The sequence below is a fragment of the Geotrypetes seraphini genome, chromosome 2, assembly GCF_902459505.1.
Source record: "Geotrypetes seraphini chromosome 2, aGeoSer1.1, whole genome shotgun sequence".
NCBI lineage: Eukaryota > Metazoa > Chordata > Amphibia > Gymnophiona > Dermophiidae > Geotrypetes > Geotrypetes seraphini.
Window position 1 is genome coordinate 128732899 of NC_047085.1, and position 15347 is coordinate 128748245.

The following is a 15347-nucleotide window of genomic DNA, read 5'->3' on the forward strand; positions in this document are numbered from 1 at the left end:
AGTGTGATTGTTATTCTTAAATCCTTCCCTTCCCTTTTTATTAATTAGATCAATGTAACCTAGGTTTCCCTTCAGCTTTGCTTTTCCATTTTCTCCCTGTAAGCCTGAGTGGATTTTATAGTTAAGCCTGTGTACACACAGACAGACAAACTTTAAAGGTATAACAACAACTCTTTATTGATTCACAAGTCTAAGCTCTGTTACTTCACAGGCAAAAGGAAAAGTAGTTTCTCAAAGCAAACAGACTTTCTGTAGTCAAGTGTCATGGTCTACGGTCAGGTCCCAGCCAAACCCCAAAACAAAATACACATAGAGTCATTACAACAAGGGTAGCTTTCCTCAACCAAGCAGCTCACAAACATCTTACCTTCCCAGCCTTAATGACCACTCTGCTTCCTTGGGTTTCTCTGAGCCCACAGCTAGGGAAAATTTCTCCTTCTGGAGACTTCTAGTCTCCAAACCTCTCTCTGGAAGTATCTTGCTCTCTGGAGATCTCTAGTCTCTGAGCCTTTCTCTGGAAGTCTCTTCCTGCGGGACCTCTGTAACTGACTCCACTCTAGGGCATATGAACTCCTCCTTGTCTGAGTCTCATGCTGATGACTCAATAGGGATGCCTCACCTACACTAAGGTGGCTTACTCTTCCACTTTGTGAGCTATCACCCCCTGCTGTATAGTGGTATAATTGCAGTATTAGTGAGGGTGTGCCCCTCACGCTCACCTTCTTCCTTTAAAAATTTTTTTTATGTAAACTGCTTAGATATTTGTATTGTTTGCAGTATAGTAAATAAAAGTGAACTACAAACTACAAAATGAGGCATTACTGGAGGTGTGTTAAGGTCAGGAGAATAAAACTCTACACAAAGATTTGATGAATTGTCCACAAGTACAAAGTACACAGGCAATATGTACACATCATTTTTCACAGAGAGTATAGCCAGATATTACAGCCTTGAAAATTAATTACAAGTAAAATAAAATAAATAAAGAGGAGGGTGTACTTTTGAAAATTGTTTCCAACCAAAAATTACATAATTGTAATGAAAAAATTATAAAGGTTTTGATTTAATTTTTAAGAAAAGAATAAGTAAAAAGAAAAAAAATAAACAAAAAACTACAGTTTATTTGAGGGAGTCTTTTTACGAAGCAGCAGTAAAAAGCTGCCATTTTGCCACACAGAATGGCTAACTAACCTTCAGCATGTGACACCCCAGTTGTCAAATTCTGTGGTAAAAGCACATGCTACTGCAGGCTTTAAATATCATAGATTTTAGGCCCCATCTTGGTGGTCCACTAGTGATAGGACCAACATGGTGTCAGAGCAGGAGAAAGTAAGGATTCTTTTGCCCCTTAGGGGAATCTTGATTGGTGAGCGATTCAGAGTCTAGAAGGACAGTAACGCACAGAAGTCAGAGGAGGTCTTAGGGCAGTCCTTTTTTTAAATGTATTTGTTTATAAGTTTCAATCACAATTTACATGTCAAAACATAGAAACATAGAAATAGACGGCAGATAAGGGCCACGGCCCATCTAGTCTGCCCACCCCAATGACCCTCCCCTACCTTTCTCTGTGAATAGATCCCAAGTGTCTATCCCATTTGGCCTTAAAATCAGGCACGCTGCTGGCCTCAATAACCTGAAGTGGAAGACTATTCCAGCGAACAACCACCCTTTCAGTGAAAAATAATTTCCTGGTGTCCCCGTGCAGTTTCTCACCCCTGATTTTCCACGGATGCCCCCTTGTTGCCGCGGGACCCTTGAAAAAGAAGATATCGTCTTCCACCTTGATGCGGCCTGTGAGATACTTGAATGTCTCGATCATGTCACCCCTCTCTCTGCGTTCCTCGAGTGAGTACAGCTGCAACTTATCCAGCCGTTCCTCGTACGGGAGATCCTTGAGTCCTGAGACCATCCTGGTGGCCATTCTCTGGACAGATCAGGGTTACCCCTCCCCCCCCCAAAAAATGTATTATAACATAATCTCTATACTATCCCTTTATAAAAAAGAAAAACAAATTAAGGACTCCCTTGATCTTCTTTAGACCTCAAAAAGAAGAGGGAGTGGAAAATAAGGTAAAGAAGAAATAATAAGACAAGAAAAAGCATGAACCAGAATTTTCCCAACAATATAATTTCTATATGCTAAATAAAATATACTTCTGCTTTAGGTCCAAAAAGGATCTAAGATGTTCAGGGAACAAAAAGACATACTTAAAGCCTAGACATTTCACCGTGCATTTACATGGGTTTGCTGACAAAAAGGTAGCACCCAATCTCTTAGGACTCCTTTTACTAAGCTGCGCTAGCGGTTTTAGCTCGCAGGGCAATGTAGCACATGCTAAAAATGCTAGCGCACCTTAGTAAAAGGCGCCCTAAATCTCTTCTCTCATAGCCAGGAACTCTTTCCTTTTTTCCTGAGTAGATTTCATTACATCAGGATATAACGTGTTGTCCACAGAAATCTGTTACAGAGTTCCTGAAGTAAAGTCCCATAATGAAATTTAAATCCTGTTCAAATACAAAGTTCACAATCAAGATAACTCATTCATTTATTTCTGAGAAAGAGGCTTCCAAAAGTGCTGAAATATATCATTCAAATATTTTCCCTCAATTAAGGATCAACCTGGGCACTAATTGACTGTTGTTCCTGCACAGGATGGATTGCTATGGTATTCGTAGATATTGACATTAAATAATAAACTTTAATCAAAGAGGGAAGAGCTTCATTTAGTATTTTTAAATATTCCAGAAGAAATTTTTTTAAACATATCTACAGGAGTCACATCCAACATTTTGGAAAAATTTAATACCCTTAAGTTCTGCCTCCTGTTGAAATTCTCAATTGGTTCCAACTTTCTTTGTATTAACTTTTGATCTTTAATTAATTTTGAAACAGTTCCCTTAATATTATTAACATCCGATTGAATCTGAGTTGATTGTTCCAGCATGACTAATTGTACTTTTTAAACTGATTGAGACAAAGTTTCCACGTTACTCACAATTAGTATTGTGTCCTGGGCTGATTTCCCCACTTTTTCTTCAGGATTCTTGATGGCCAACCAGAAAGTCTCTAGCATTACCACCTTCTTTATCTGCCCCTCTGCTGCTTGGCAGACAAATCCAGGCTTCACTTCCTCTGGACTCCAGTTCAGTGTCTGCTGCTGCAGATTCATCCCAGGCCTGGCTGCTACCAGACAAGGTGGTACATTAGCTCTGGGGAGAGAGAGTGATACATCATGTCCCAGAAGACTGAGGCTCCTTCTCCATTCTCCTTTGTAGGACTCACCCAATAGTTACTCTGTTAGGCTTTGGTGGCGTGCCAATCAAACATCTGCTGAAGTGTTTTTTGAACCACAGAGGATGCTGTAGCCTGTGGCAGTATTATCTTCAGCATCACCTTCCTTTTGGTATGCGGTACTAGGAAACAAAACCCACAAGGTAAGAGGAATAATGCTCAGAATTCTCAAAGCTGATCCTACTGCCTGTAACTTCAGCTGCCATCTTTGGTCACTCCCCTCATTTCCTTTAGGGCAGTGATTTTGTATTTATTTCTTTTCTGTTTTCAAAAAAAGAAATCATCAGATAACATAAAACATCATAACTCTACCACATAAAAACATGTAGGCAGAAAGAAACTTTAATGATCAGCTCATATTAATATGAACTTTTACCACTTCCTTCCCTGTGGCAATATAAATTTCAAAATATTCTGAATCCAAATCTTGAATTGCTAGTACTGATTGTATGGAAACTGGGCAGTGTTCTGTTGCTACTCTTGACCTCCCATTATATATACAGGACATACCATGTTTCCCCGAAAATAAGACACTGTCTTATATTAATTTTGGGCCCAAAAAAGGCCAGTCCTCTGCCACATCACTGATGATGTCATTAGCAACGCGGCACAGAACAGCTGGGCGTGAGAAGGGCAGGCCACGATCCAGCCTGTTCTGCTGACACTGCCATTTGTTTCCAGGTATTTCGGTTCGCATGGGAGGGAGAGCTAGAATGGTCAGTCGGGGGTGCGTGGGGGGGAGGGGAAGCCCTGCTGCCGGCAACTAGGGCTTATTTTTTGGGGTAAGGCTTATATTAAGACCTACCCTGAAAATCAAGCTAGGGCTTATTTTCGGGGTAGGTCTTATTTTTGGGGAAACACGGTACTTGTTGCTACAAGAAAAACTTTTACCAGGTGTACATATGGAGTGTGTGGCGCAGTGGTTGGATCTACAGCCTCAGCACCCTGGGGTTGTGGGTTCAAACCCCGCGCTGCTCCTTGTGACCCTGGGCAAGTCACTTAATCCTCCATAGCCCCAGGTACGTTAGATAGATTGTGAGCCCACCAGGACAGATAGGGAAAATGCTTGAGTACCTGATTGTAAAAACCGCTTAGATAACCTTGATAGGCGGTATATAAAATCCTAATAAAACTTGAAACTTGATATGCTTTTAAATGGAAAATGTTCTCCATCTTATTTATATATGCTTTCTTTGGCTTCCACAGTTGGTGTCATAATTGTTGCGGCAAGACCCAGACAACTGCAACAATCATGACACCAGATGCAAAAAGCCTAAGAGAGAGAGCATATAACCCAGCCATACAGGGAGAGCATCTTTAAAATTCAAATTTTTGACCAACTGACTTTTTTGCCTCAGTCACCTCAAGCCCCAGCTAATTAGGTTTCAGGACCCACTATATACAATGACAAACTGTGACCCCCCACAGCACACTCTGAAGAAGCCACAGTAAGATGACTGAAAGAAACGTCAGTTCTACCTACCCGACTAGGTGAGACCTGGACAACTGCAACAATTCCTATTTAAGAGATTTATTTCTTCACTCTCTTAGACAGAATCTTTGTGTGAACAATCCCTCTTTCCCTAGTCCTAGGTCTTTCTCCTGGTCTAGGAGTGCACTCCTTGTTGCATGAGCATTTACTGTGATCCTCAGCTCACCTCAGGAAGTGTGGAGATGAAAGGACCTTGTAGTTACTATATATATATTTTTTATATTAAATGTATTCTAGCCATAACACCAACCCTTTGGGAGGATTATCACCTTTTTCTGCTTCTACCATCAATTAATTACTGACAAAGCCTGGATATATTCTGAAGGTCTTTTAGTAAGGGAAAACTTGTGGACTCCCTTATATCTCTTAATAGCTACATTCCATACAGAATAGGACACAATTCTAAGAAACACATGATCGCAAGGAGGTGGTGAGCATCTCCTCCCTTTCCTGCTCTCAATTAGTTCCTTTATTAGGATGTGGCAAATAGATTCTTCTTGAAATGGAGTCTGCCTAAGAGGCATATGTTTGTGATAGTCTTGAAGAAGAATACACCAGGTGACCAAAATAATTTCTCTCTTCACTAGGTGATAGATTTCCTATCTTAATATGCTCTAGTACCTCTGTAGCAAAAGAAAAACCAAAACAAAACTTGGTGCCATTTTTATTGAGACATATATAGTTCCCTTTGCATGTAAAGATATCTATCAGGCTAGGATGTTTATCAAGCCCATTATATCAGAACCAAGTTTTTGGTCTCTATCCTGGCATTCAATACTCCCTCTTAGGATTGACCAGGTATGTGCACATTTTTTCTCATACGAATGACAAGTTCTAAAAAAATATTTTGTGTGTGAGCAACAAGTTCTAAAAATCAACAATTTTCCAGATTTGCTAATATTGTTGTGAATGACCTTGTAAAATCTGTGAGCGACACTCCTAGAATGTATGCACAATTACTCACATGCTCAGCTTAGAGGGAACATAGCTGGCATCCAGTGTCTTGGACTCTTGACCCAGATACTGAGAAGGATTTAATTGTAAACTTGGATTATATAAGTAATTATCCAAAGCCCTACTAATTTCTAGAAACTATCAAAGAAGGCCATGTGTTTTCATTCTGAGAAAATTTGACATCTGATATTGGAAATACTGTATCTCTGAATCATTTCTTTTGTATTATAGAGAACTGATTAAGCACCAATTACCTCAGAGTCTAGTCTTAAACCAATCTGTTTAATTATCAGATTTGTATGAAGCTCTGTTTTATTGTACTGCATGGAACATCAAAATAATTATAACTCAGCTAATAATTCCCTTTGAATCTCAGTTCTTGTGAAATCTAGTACCTAACCTTATTTGTGATGGCCACTTCAATCCATGAAGTCAGTGACCTCCAGGCCTTAGTGTTAAGTGTAAGGGATAATGGATTTTATATACAGTCAAACCTCGGTTTGCAAGTAAAGCGGTTTGCAAGTGTTTTGCAAGACAAGCAAAACATTCTTGCAAATCGTGCCTTGCAAACCAAGCATTGACTCGATTTGCGACCCCCCCGCAAACTGGCATCACCCCACCCCCCACAAACCAACATCGCCCCCCCCTCACTCACATCCCCCCCCCCAATCCGGCATCCCCGCCCAAGCGCCCAAGCACAAACCCTTACCCTGATCTTCGGGTACCGGCAGGTCCTGTGCGTTGGTGCTGGTGGCCAGATCAGAGTAAGGGATTGTGTTTGGGCGGGTGGGAGATACCAGATCACGGGGGGTGGGCAATGTGAGCGGGGGGGGTTGATGTTGGTTCTCGGGGGGGGGGGCGTTCACAGGCAGGGGGCGCAATGCTGGTTCTTGGGGGGGGTGGAGCAGCGCCAGTGACTTCAGGGGGGGAAAAATCAAGCGAGTTTCCCTTAATTCCTATGGGGAAACTTGCTTTGATATATGAGCAATTTGGTTTACGATCATGCTTCTGGAACGAATTATGCTCGTAAATCAAGGTTCCACTGTACTTCCTTTCTGTGGTACAACCAAAGTGGTTTAAATATGATATACTACTTCTTTGTCCCTAATGGGTTCACTATCTAAATTTTGTACTTGGGGCAATGTAGAGTTAAGTAAATTACCCAGGGTCACAAGGAACATCAGTGGGAATCAAATCCAGCTCACCTAATTTTCAGGCCACTGTAGTAAATATTAGACTACTCTTCCATTCCAGTTATCCAGTTTACAGTGGATTCCATTATAAAATGTGATACCCTGCAAATATCCTACATTTTAACATAGAAACAGAAAAATGAAGCAGATAAAAACCATATGGCCTCTAGTCTGCTTCTATTCCATGCCATCTATTATTTCCTCCTCTCTCTTAGAGATCCAATGTACTTGCCCCAAGCTTTCTTGAAATCAGAAACACTTTAGTCTCTACCACCTCCACCAGGAGGTCATTACACACATTTACCACCCTTTCCATGAGAAAGTATTTTCTGGGGTTACTTCTGAATTTATCTCCTTTCACCTTCATCCTATGCCAATTCATTCTAGAGTTTCCTTTCAATTGAGAGTCACCTCATGCGCATTTATGCCACATAGGTATTTAAATATCTCTGTTATATCTCCCCTCTCCCACATTTCCTCCAAAGTATACATATTGAGATCTTTAAGTCTGTCCCCGTATAATTTATGATGAAGACCACCAACCATTTTAGTAGCCTTCTTCTGGACCAACTCTATTTTGTTTATATCTTTTTGATGGTGTGGCCACTTTAAGATCAACACATACTATCACAACCAAGGCCCGCTCCTCTTTCAAGCAGAAAAGTCCTTCACCCCCTAAATTGCGACTTTGAGCCAATCAGGGCCTTAGGCCCCTCCTACTGCATCCCAAGATGCATTGGGAGGAGGAAGGCCCATCATTCTGAACACGTGGCCCTATAGGCAGGAGGAAGAGGACTTCCCTCCTGGTGATTTGTCATCTGAAGGTATGAGATATCAGGGGGTGTCAGGGCATCCAGGAATATTGGGGGATGTTGGAGGTCCAAAGATGTAGGTGAGGGTATCCAGGGATGTTGGGGGATGTCAGGGGTCCAGTGATTTCGGTGGGGGGGGGGGAGGTGTTTGGAGGAGTGTAGGGCTCGGTGGCTCGGAGGTATACTAGAGGAGATTGGTGCCTGGGAGGGAGGAAGAGAGGAATCTCCCTGCCATTTCAGCTGATCCTGGCAGGTGGAATCTCCGAGCTGAGCCAGCAGGAATCCCCAAAACCGGCACAGCTGATGGCGATTCCCCTTCCGCAATCAGACAAGGTAGTTGGATACTTCTACAAAACTTGCTTTTGTGCATTTTTCATGTGACGTTTATAGTTTTTTGAAAATGGCCAAAAAAGATAGATGCACTAAGGACCAAAACACCTACATAGGTCATTTTCAAAAATAAAAGATAGACAACTGGTTGTTTTGAAAATGGACATTTTCTCGACTGGATTTCTAGATACTTTTCCCAAAACATCCACATTAGACTTAGATGTCCTATTGAAAATGCACCTCCACGTGTTCAGTAATTGTATTCTTTTTAATAGTTTCTACCATTTTGATTTGCACTGATTTCTGGCTTGCTAGTCTACAATTTCCGGAATCTCCCATGGATCCCCTTTTTAAAAAAATGATGTTATACTGGCCATCTTCCAATCATCAGGTACTAAGGACAATTTTAATGGCAGGTTACAGATTACTAAAAGTAGATCAAAAATTTCAGTACTCTAGGATGTACACCATCTGGTTCAGGTGATTTACTGTTTTTAAGATTTTCTATTTGGTTTATCTCCTCCCAGGTTCCTCATTTCAATTTCTCTATGTTGTTACCCTTGAATATCATTTCTGGAACATTTTTCTTTAAACAAGCTTTACCACTGAGGTAAATGAGGGTGAGAAAATACATTCGCTCCTGCTGAACAAAATGAATATGTGACTGTGCAGTGCTGCATGCATCTGGTAGCGCTATAGCTAATTAATAGTAGTAATGATTTTTTTTATTTTTTTTTTTGAGAAATTGGCTTCTTGAATGACTGTTTATATATAGGCTTTCATATCAAATTTAATACAGTTCCTCAACTGTACCAAATTTTAAAATTGTAAACTGCTTAGATCCATGTAAGCTGAACAGTATATCAAGTTTTATTGAAACATATAAGATTGTGTTTTGTGCTGTGGAATAATATTATGCTGCAATATCCCTGACTCAGTTTTACAAAAGATGATGTGACAGTTGCTATAGTGGACTATTGAAGACTAATAATTACAGCATATTATTAAAGATCTCTTTGGAAGATAAGTCATTTTTATTTTGTACATGTTCACAACATAAATTCTTATTCTGGTCGATATTCAGCTGGTGGCAGTCATTCTTTTATAAGACTGACCACTGTTGATAGAATAAGCCATGGATATTCCACTCTGGGCCATGTCTGAGCACTGGCACTTCGGGCCCCTTTTATAAAGCCATGGTAGCGATGCTGCTGCAGTAAATGCACCAAAGCCCATAGGAATTGAATGAGGTTCAGTGTGAATGAGGTTCAGCAGCATAGCCACCATGGCTTTGTAAAAGGGGCCATTAATATTTGGGGCTAATTGAAAGGTGTTATCTGCTTGGCCTTATGTGAATCCCAGCTGGTATTCACCCACATAAGACACTTAAAAAAATGCCAGGTCAGGCAGTCCCCTGTGTCCTGATTATAGCCATTGAACACCCAGCCTTTAATGGGAGTGACTCAGCTAAAAATAGATGCAGCGTTATTTATTGAACCCTTGAAAAAACCTATATAATGGGCGAAATGGGTCCTGTCAGGTTCTGGATCATTTGCATCTATTTAAGATAAGTTATTTTGTTTCTTTGCTGGGTGGATAATGACTTATATAGAATATAAGAAGAAGGACCCACTGTTGGAAACATTTGAAAGAAAGAAATAAAGAATTGAATTTGTAATCATAGAAGGAGGGGGAAGTTTTGAAGATCAATGATTGAAACTTGGCACTTGTAAGTCTTGGCCTTGAGATCCATTTCCAAGCCAGTTTTTGAGATCCTCAACCACTCTATGCTTCAGTCTATGGGATTGTATTTTTCCTGTGGATGATTCCTTTTTGATCCCATATACCAGTGGTTCCCAACCCTGTCCTGGAGGAACACCAGGCCAATTGGGTTTTCAGGCTAGCCCTAATGAATATGCATGAAGCAAATTTGCATGCCTATCACTTCCATCATATGCAAATCTCTCTCATGCATATTCATTAGGGCTAGCCTGAAAACCTGATTGGCCTGGTGTTCCTCCAGGACAGGGTTGGGAATCACTGCCATATACCATCTCCTCTCCCATTCCCCAATACTCGAAGCACCTTCTCCTATATATCTCTCAAAGGAAATAGAAGGCTGCTCCAATCCCAATCTCCCCCCCCCACCTCCCGCCAGCTAACCTGGAGGAGTTCTTGGTGGGTTGGGGGGGAATTGGGAAGGATTTTGTGCCCACTAATTCCTGTCCAGAGCTGACCTGCATTCCAAAATGGTTTCTGCAACCTCTAGTGGCAGCTTTGCAGTACTTCAACTAGTTAAATTCAACGCATAAAATTAGGACATCCTTTTTTTCTGTTCTAAGTTTATATGCTTACCCAGCCAGTTAGTGGTCTGAATACTGCTGCTACCAGGGTACGGCCATGCTTTGCCAAACTCCTGCCTATGGCGTGCCCCTAATTCGTCAGTTAGGGGTTAGCTGTTTAGCAGCAATATTTAACAGCACTATCTGGATAAGTGTCACTGAACTTGCCAGTTCGCCCCAGCCAAGTGATCTAAAAGGCCATTTGGAATACCTACCCCAATGTCTTTATAAAATCAGCACAACGTACCTCTAAATCACCTTCGAGTCAGTATTATGAGAGGGTGCTGAAAAGTTCTCAGCCCAGCCAAGAACAAAATGATGTGGATGTGGCTCAATCAAGGATCTGAAACAATGTCAAAACATAGAATTTTGTCTCTGACCATTGGCACTGAACGAAATAAGATAACACTCTTTTCAGCTACAGTGACAAAACAACACTCAGAATTTTAGGAAGTTGGTGGGTGGTGCTGAGAACTCTTCAGCCCCCCCTCTCGTATGCACTAACATGTAGTGAAGACCCAAACAATTCTATCATATATGCCCAACACTCATAACACTGATAATTATCTTTTAACGTAGTCAGCTTTTATAGACCCTCGGTGCTGACTTATTTCACACGGGTTACATAAGATTCATGGCTTGCCTGCCTCCTCACGGTCCATATTACTAAAACTTATTTAATCTTTGGTATTCTTTTATATTCTTTTTGCTTATTATCATATTTGTAGCTCATTAGGCCATCAATTATTTAAGCTATGCTTATCTCTACTAGGACTTGGTACCAATATGAGTTATGCTTTGCTGTTTGTTGCCTCAGGATATGGTACTATTATTTATGTGTTCTGCCTTCATCCTATATAATAAAACCCTAAGCGCGCATGCGCACTTAGGGTTTCGAATTCCCTGCCGCCGTGTTTTCTGATCCCTGGCCAGATTCTATTTTAGAACGCGGTGGCAGGGAATACTCTGGCCACTCCCCTCCTCCCGCCCTCACTCACCAACTCTCCCTGCCTGTGTCCTGGCCGCCCCGATTGCCCTCCGTGGCCGTATTCGGCAGCTTGATGCGGTGCAGAGCGGCGCTCGCGGCGGCTGCCGGGAGGAGGGCCACAAGCCGCTGAAGACTCTCCCCAAAGCGCAGCAGAGGGTCAGGCGCTGTTTCCTTGAGGATCGCGGCCGGCTGTACCAAACTTCGCAGGACGCACAGCACCTCAGTAGAACATTTCCTATGACGTACGCGATCGCGTCAGAGGGAACATGCTAACGAGGTTTAGCGCAACCTGGGAGGTTCGCAAAAGCTGGCCGCGATGCTCACAAGGCTACATGCTGGACCGGAAGAGCAGGTAAGGGGTGCTGCTGACCGAGGGAGCAGAGAAGAGGGACAGAGGGAGCAGGGAAGAGGTGCTGCTGACCGGGGAAGCAGGGAAGAGGAACCGGGGGAGCAGGGAAATGGTGCTGCTGACCGGGGAAGCAGGGAAGAGGTGCTGCTGACCGGGGGAGCAGGGAGGAGGGACCGGGGGAGCAGGGAAGAGGTGCTGCTGACCGGGGGAGCAGGGAAGAGGGACCGGGGAAGCAGGGAAGAAGTGCTGCTGATCGGGGAAGCATGGTAGAGGAACCAGGGGAGCAGGGAAGATGTGCTGATGGACCGGGGGGGAGGGGGGTAAAAATGGGTTTGGAGCTGGGGCTGAAAATAGGGGACATGTGAGGAAAGGAGGCTTTACTAGCACCCATTAATGTAACGGGCTTAAACACTAGTAGTTATATAAAAACTCCCTGCCTATGTGCCTTTTTATGAAATTACCCTTCCTATTACTTGATGCAGTTTTTAGCATGTTAGCACTCTTTAGCATATAATCCCAATTAATGAGGGTGCTAAATAGAGAATAACACAGGGACAATTTTTTCCCCATCCCCACAGGAACTCAATTTCCCCATTCCCCATGAGTTTTGTCACTGTCCTTGTCCCTGCCCTATTCCTGTATGCTTGCCTTAACCACACAAGCCTCGGACCCTTATGATTTTAAAGTGTTTGAGGCTTGAGCAGATGAGGATGGAGCTTGCAGGAATGGGGCAGGGACAGGAAAAGAACTTATGGGGACGAGATGGGAAAATGAGTTATCGCGGGGACGGGGAACCATTTGTCCCCGTGCCATTCTCTCCTGCCTAACTCATCACAAAATACCCCTCCCTGGTTAAAGTGAAAGTATTTACTCAGTACTGCAGTTGCTCAACCACATACATCTTACAGAGCTTCCGTCTATGCTCCACACCATTTTGGTAGCCTTCTTCAGAAGTGCTTCTCTTTATCTATGTCCTTACAAAGGTCTTAGTCTTAAACATCAAGCAAGCACCTTAAAATGAATTCTGTATTCTACAGGAAACTAATGGAGGCCAGCCAATACTGGTGTCATCCTCTGCCTAATCCTGCAGCCTGTTACCATAATATATCATACTAGTATCATTTTGACCATGATATGTTATACTATGAAGCTTTCAGATATGAAATATGAACTTTCTAAGCAAAAAAAGTATGGTCTACTGTTGAGTTATTAAATCTGTATAAAATATGGTATCACTTTTCAAAGACTGCATTCACTGTAGCTCAGTTAAGCTAGATGCTTTTATGTCACATGGTTGTAGCTAGGTAGATTAATAGGGAGTTCTATCTGGAAATTTCTTTCCTGTTATTGTTCTCCCTCAGCAGTTGATGGCTGAGTTAATTCTCTTTAGTTTTGTCATGCTCTAAAGCACACATTGGCAAGCTATGATAAGCTTTAGAAGGGGGAAAAAAGCAACGGTGTCCATCAAATTCTTAAACTTGCATTTTAAACTTTGGCCTGACCTGATGTGCCATTCAAAAAGCTTCAGATTTTTATTTTATTTAATTTTTTTTTTTTTTTTTTTTAGAAAAGGTTCAATATGTCCTGAGGCTATCGGTTTTGAGTTAAACTGGGTGAAGTAGAAATATTTTACTCATCAGCTTTGCAGTCACAGAGTTTGCCTCAGCTAGAACAAAACTGCTGAGGCATTTAGAGAAAATTAACCCCCCATCCTGGCAGCCAGATGTGACTGGTTTCTGATGAATGCACATGAGTGGACTGAAAAATCAAGAGACTGTGAAATTCCTGTCAGGTCCGTACAGCGCAGAATGGGCTATTGACTGCTTTCTATATTTCCTTCCATCATTCTTCTTGAACACTGCCATTAATTTCTTCTCCTGCTCTGACTTGTGAGGTTTTCTTTTTTTCTATCTCTCTCCCCCAACCCCCACCCCCTTCAGCTCTCGGTGCTGCAGAGCAGGATGCATAGGGCATCGGTGGAGTACTTCAAACATCAAGGCCTCTATAACCAGGCTGGGCTGGCGAACTTCCAAGCAGCCTCTCATGAGAATGCTCAGAAAATATTAGCTGTGCAGGTAGGTGATTGCAAGGAAGTGGGAAAGATCATTCTGATCTAGATTGAAAAGCAAATGATGGGTAGTGTGATGAAGCATTAAAACCATATCCCATCAGAGTTTTATAAATTTTTAACCACTTTAATAAACTGAAATTGCATGAAGGATGAATTCAGCAAGTTGGTACCTATACTCTGGTATACTTGAAATGGAAGATTAACTTATTTCTTTTAATAATCCTTTGTATATGTAGTTACGAATAAAGGTGTCCATTTACTAAAGGTTATTATGTAATAGTGTAGTTATCGCATGTTATCTCAGCATGACCCATTTTATGCAATGTAGATGGCATGCTATGAGTGCATTGGAGTGCACTAACAACTAGGAAATGACCCCTTTAAATATAAAAATCAATATAGCAATCTATAGATATTGCCGATTGCATATTTTTCTATGCAACCCAATACAGTTAAGTATTTTGTACAACTGCTATTTTATATAACATCTCTAACATGGCATTAGACAGATAGATATTTAAGATGTGGTGAGGTCTTGACATAAATATAAGGTTTATAAACTCTCTTGAGAACTCAATAAGTACAGCAAAAAATGTATACTTAAGGAGGATATTCTGGGTTATCATTTAAATCTTCTGTATTACATTTCAGTACAATTATGTTTTCTCAGTTAGGTTTCTCAGTACATTTTCTTATCTAATGGGGTTTGAACCAGATATTCTGAATAGCTTATTTAACTTTGCCCTTATCTATGTCACATGTTTTATTTACGGCCCCAAAGCCCATAGAGATTTAAAGGGCTTCGGGGCTGTTGCCGCGTGGCAGCTGCTAGCACAGCTTTGTAAAAGAGGCCGTTAGTGTAGTATAAAACAGGAGAGTCAAATCCACAAACACAAGATCGCAAGACAAGAAGTGAAAATGTGAACTCAAATGTATTGCAAAAATGTCCTTTTATTCATCCAAAAGTAACTCAGTGACTCGACATGTACATGTTTCGGCCAAGATGACCTGCCTCAGGAGTCTACAATTATAGACACACAAATTAATAAATATAATACAAAATTATAATTCCATAATTATAATAGAAAAACAATCATAAGAAAACTTTCATTAAAAAAAACAGGGTGGAGGACTTGTCAACCACAGCACTCTACTGCAGCCTAGAGAGTTGCGCGGGGACAGAAATCCCACCCATCCCCTCCCGTCCCCACCAGGATCCTCTCCATCCCCACCTGTCCATGCCAGGATCCTCTCCGTCCCCACCCATCCCCGCAAGGAATTAGCTCCATCCCCACCCTTCCCCATATAAAACAGCAATTACTTCTGACAGGATCATCAATTCCACAGTTTCTTTTGTGTTTGTGCTGCTGTTTTCCTTGTAGAATCTCTTTGGTGGAACCCTTTTTTTGTTTTACTAAGGCTGACGTGTCCATTATATTATATGGACGAACCCTGCTTCCAAAGCCTTCCATCCCCATGGGAGTCCCGTTGGCTAGAGGGGGGTCCCTGTGGGAGTCCCGTGAG

The 15347-nt window shown here is 41.8% G+C and overlaps 1 protein-coding gene and 1 long non-coding RNA gene across 6 annotated transcripts in view; one reads left to right on the forward strand and one right to left on the reverse strand.

Annotated features, from left to right (window-relative positions):
- CCDC178 (coiled-coil domain containing 178) overlaps positions 1 to 15347 on the forward strand; it is a 483231-nt gene that overhangs the window by 405650 nt on the left and 62234 nt on the right. For all 3 annotated transcript variants that reach the window (XM_033935245.1, XM_033935248.1, XM_033935246.1), the window contains one exon: positions 13693 to 13827. In XM_033935245.1, coding sequence (XP_033791136.1) covers positions 13693 to 13827 — 135 coding nt within the window. The remainder of the gene's footprint in view (positions 1 to 13692; positions 13828 to 15347) is intronic.
- Positions 213 to 15347, reverse strand: part of LOC117356011 — a 67340-nt gene continuing 52205 nt past the window's right edge. For 2 of the 3 annotated variants that reach the window (XR_004538509.1, XR_004538508.1), the window contains 3 exons: positions 10663 to 10758; positions 2997 to 3414; positions 213 to 1382 (listed from right to left, as the gene is read on the reverse strand). This is a non-coding gene — a long non-coding RNA (uncharacterized LOC117356011). The remainder of the gene's footprint in view (positions 1383 to 2996; positions 3415 to 10662; positions 10759 to 15347) is intronic. The other variant, XR_004538510.1, reaches the window with a different exon arrangement.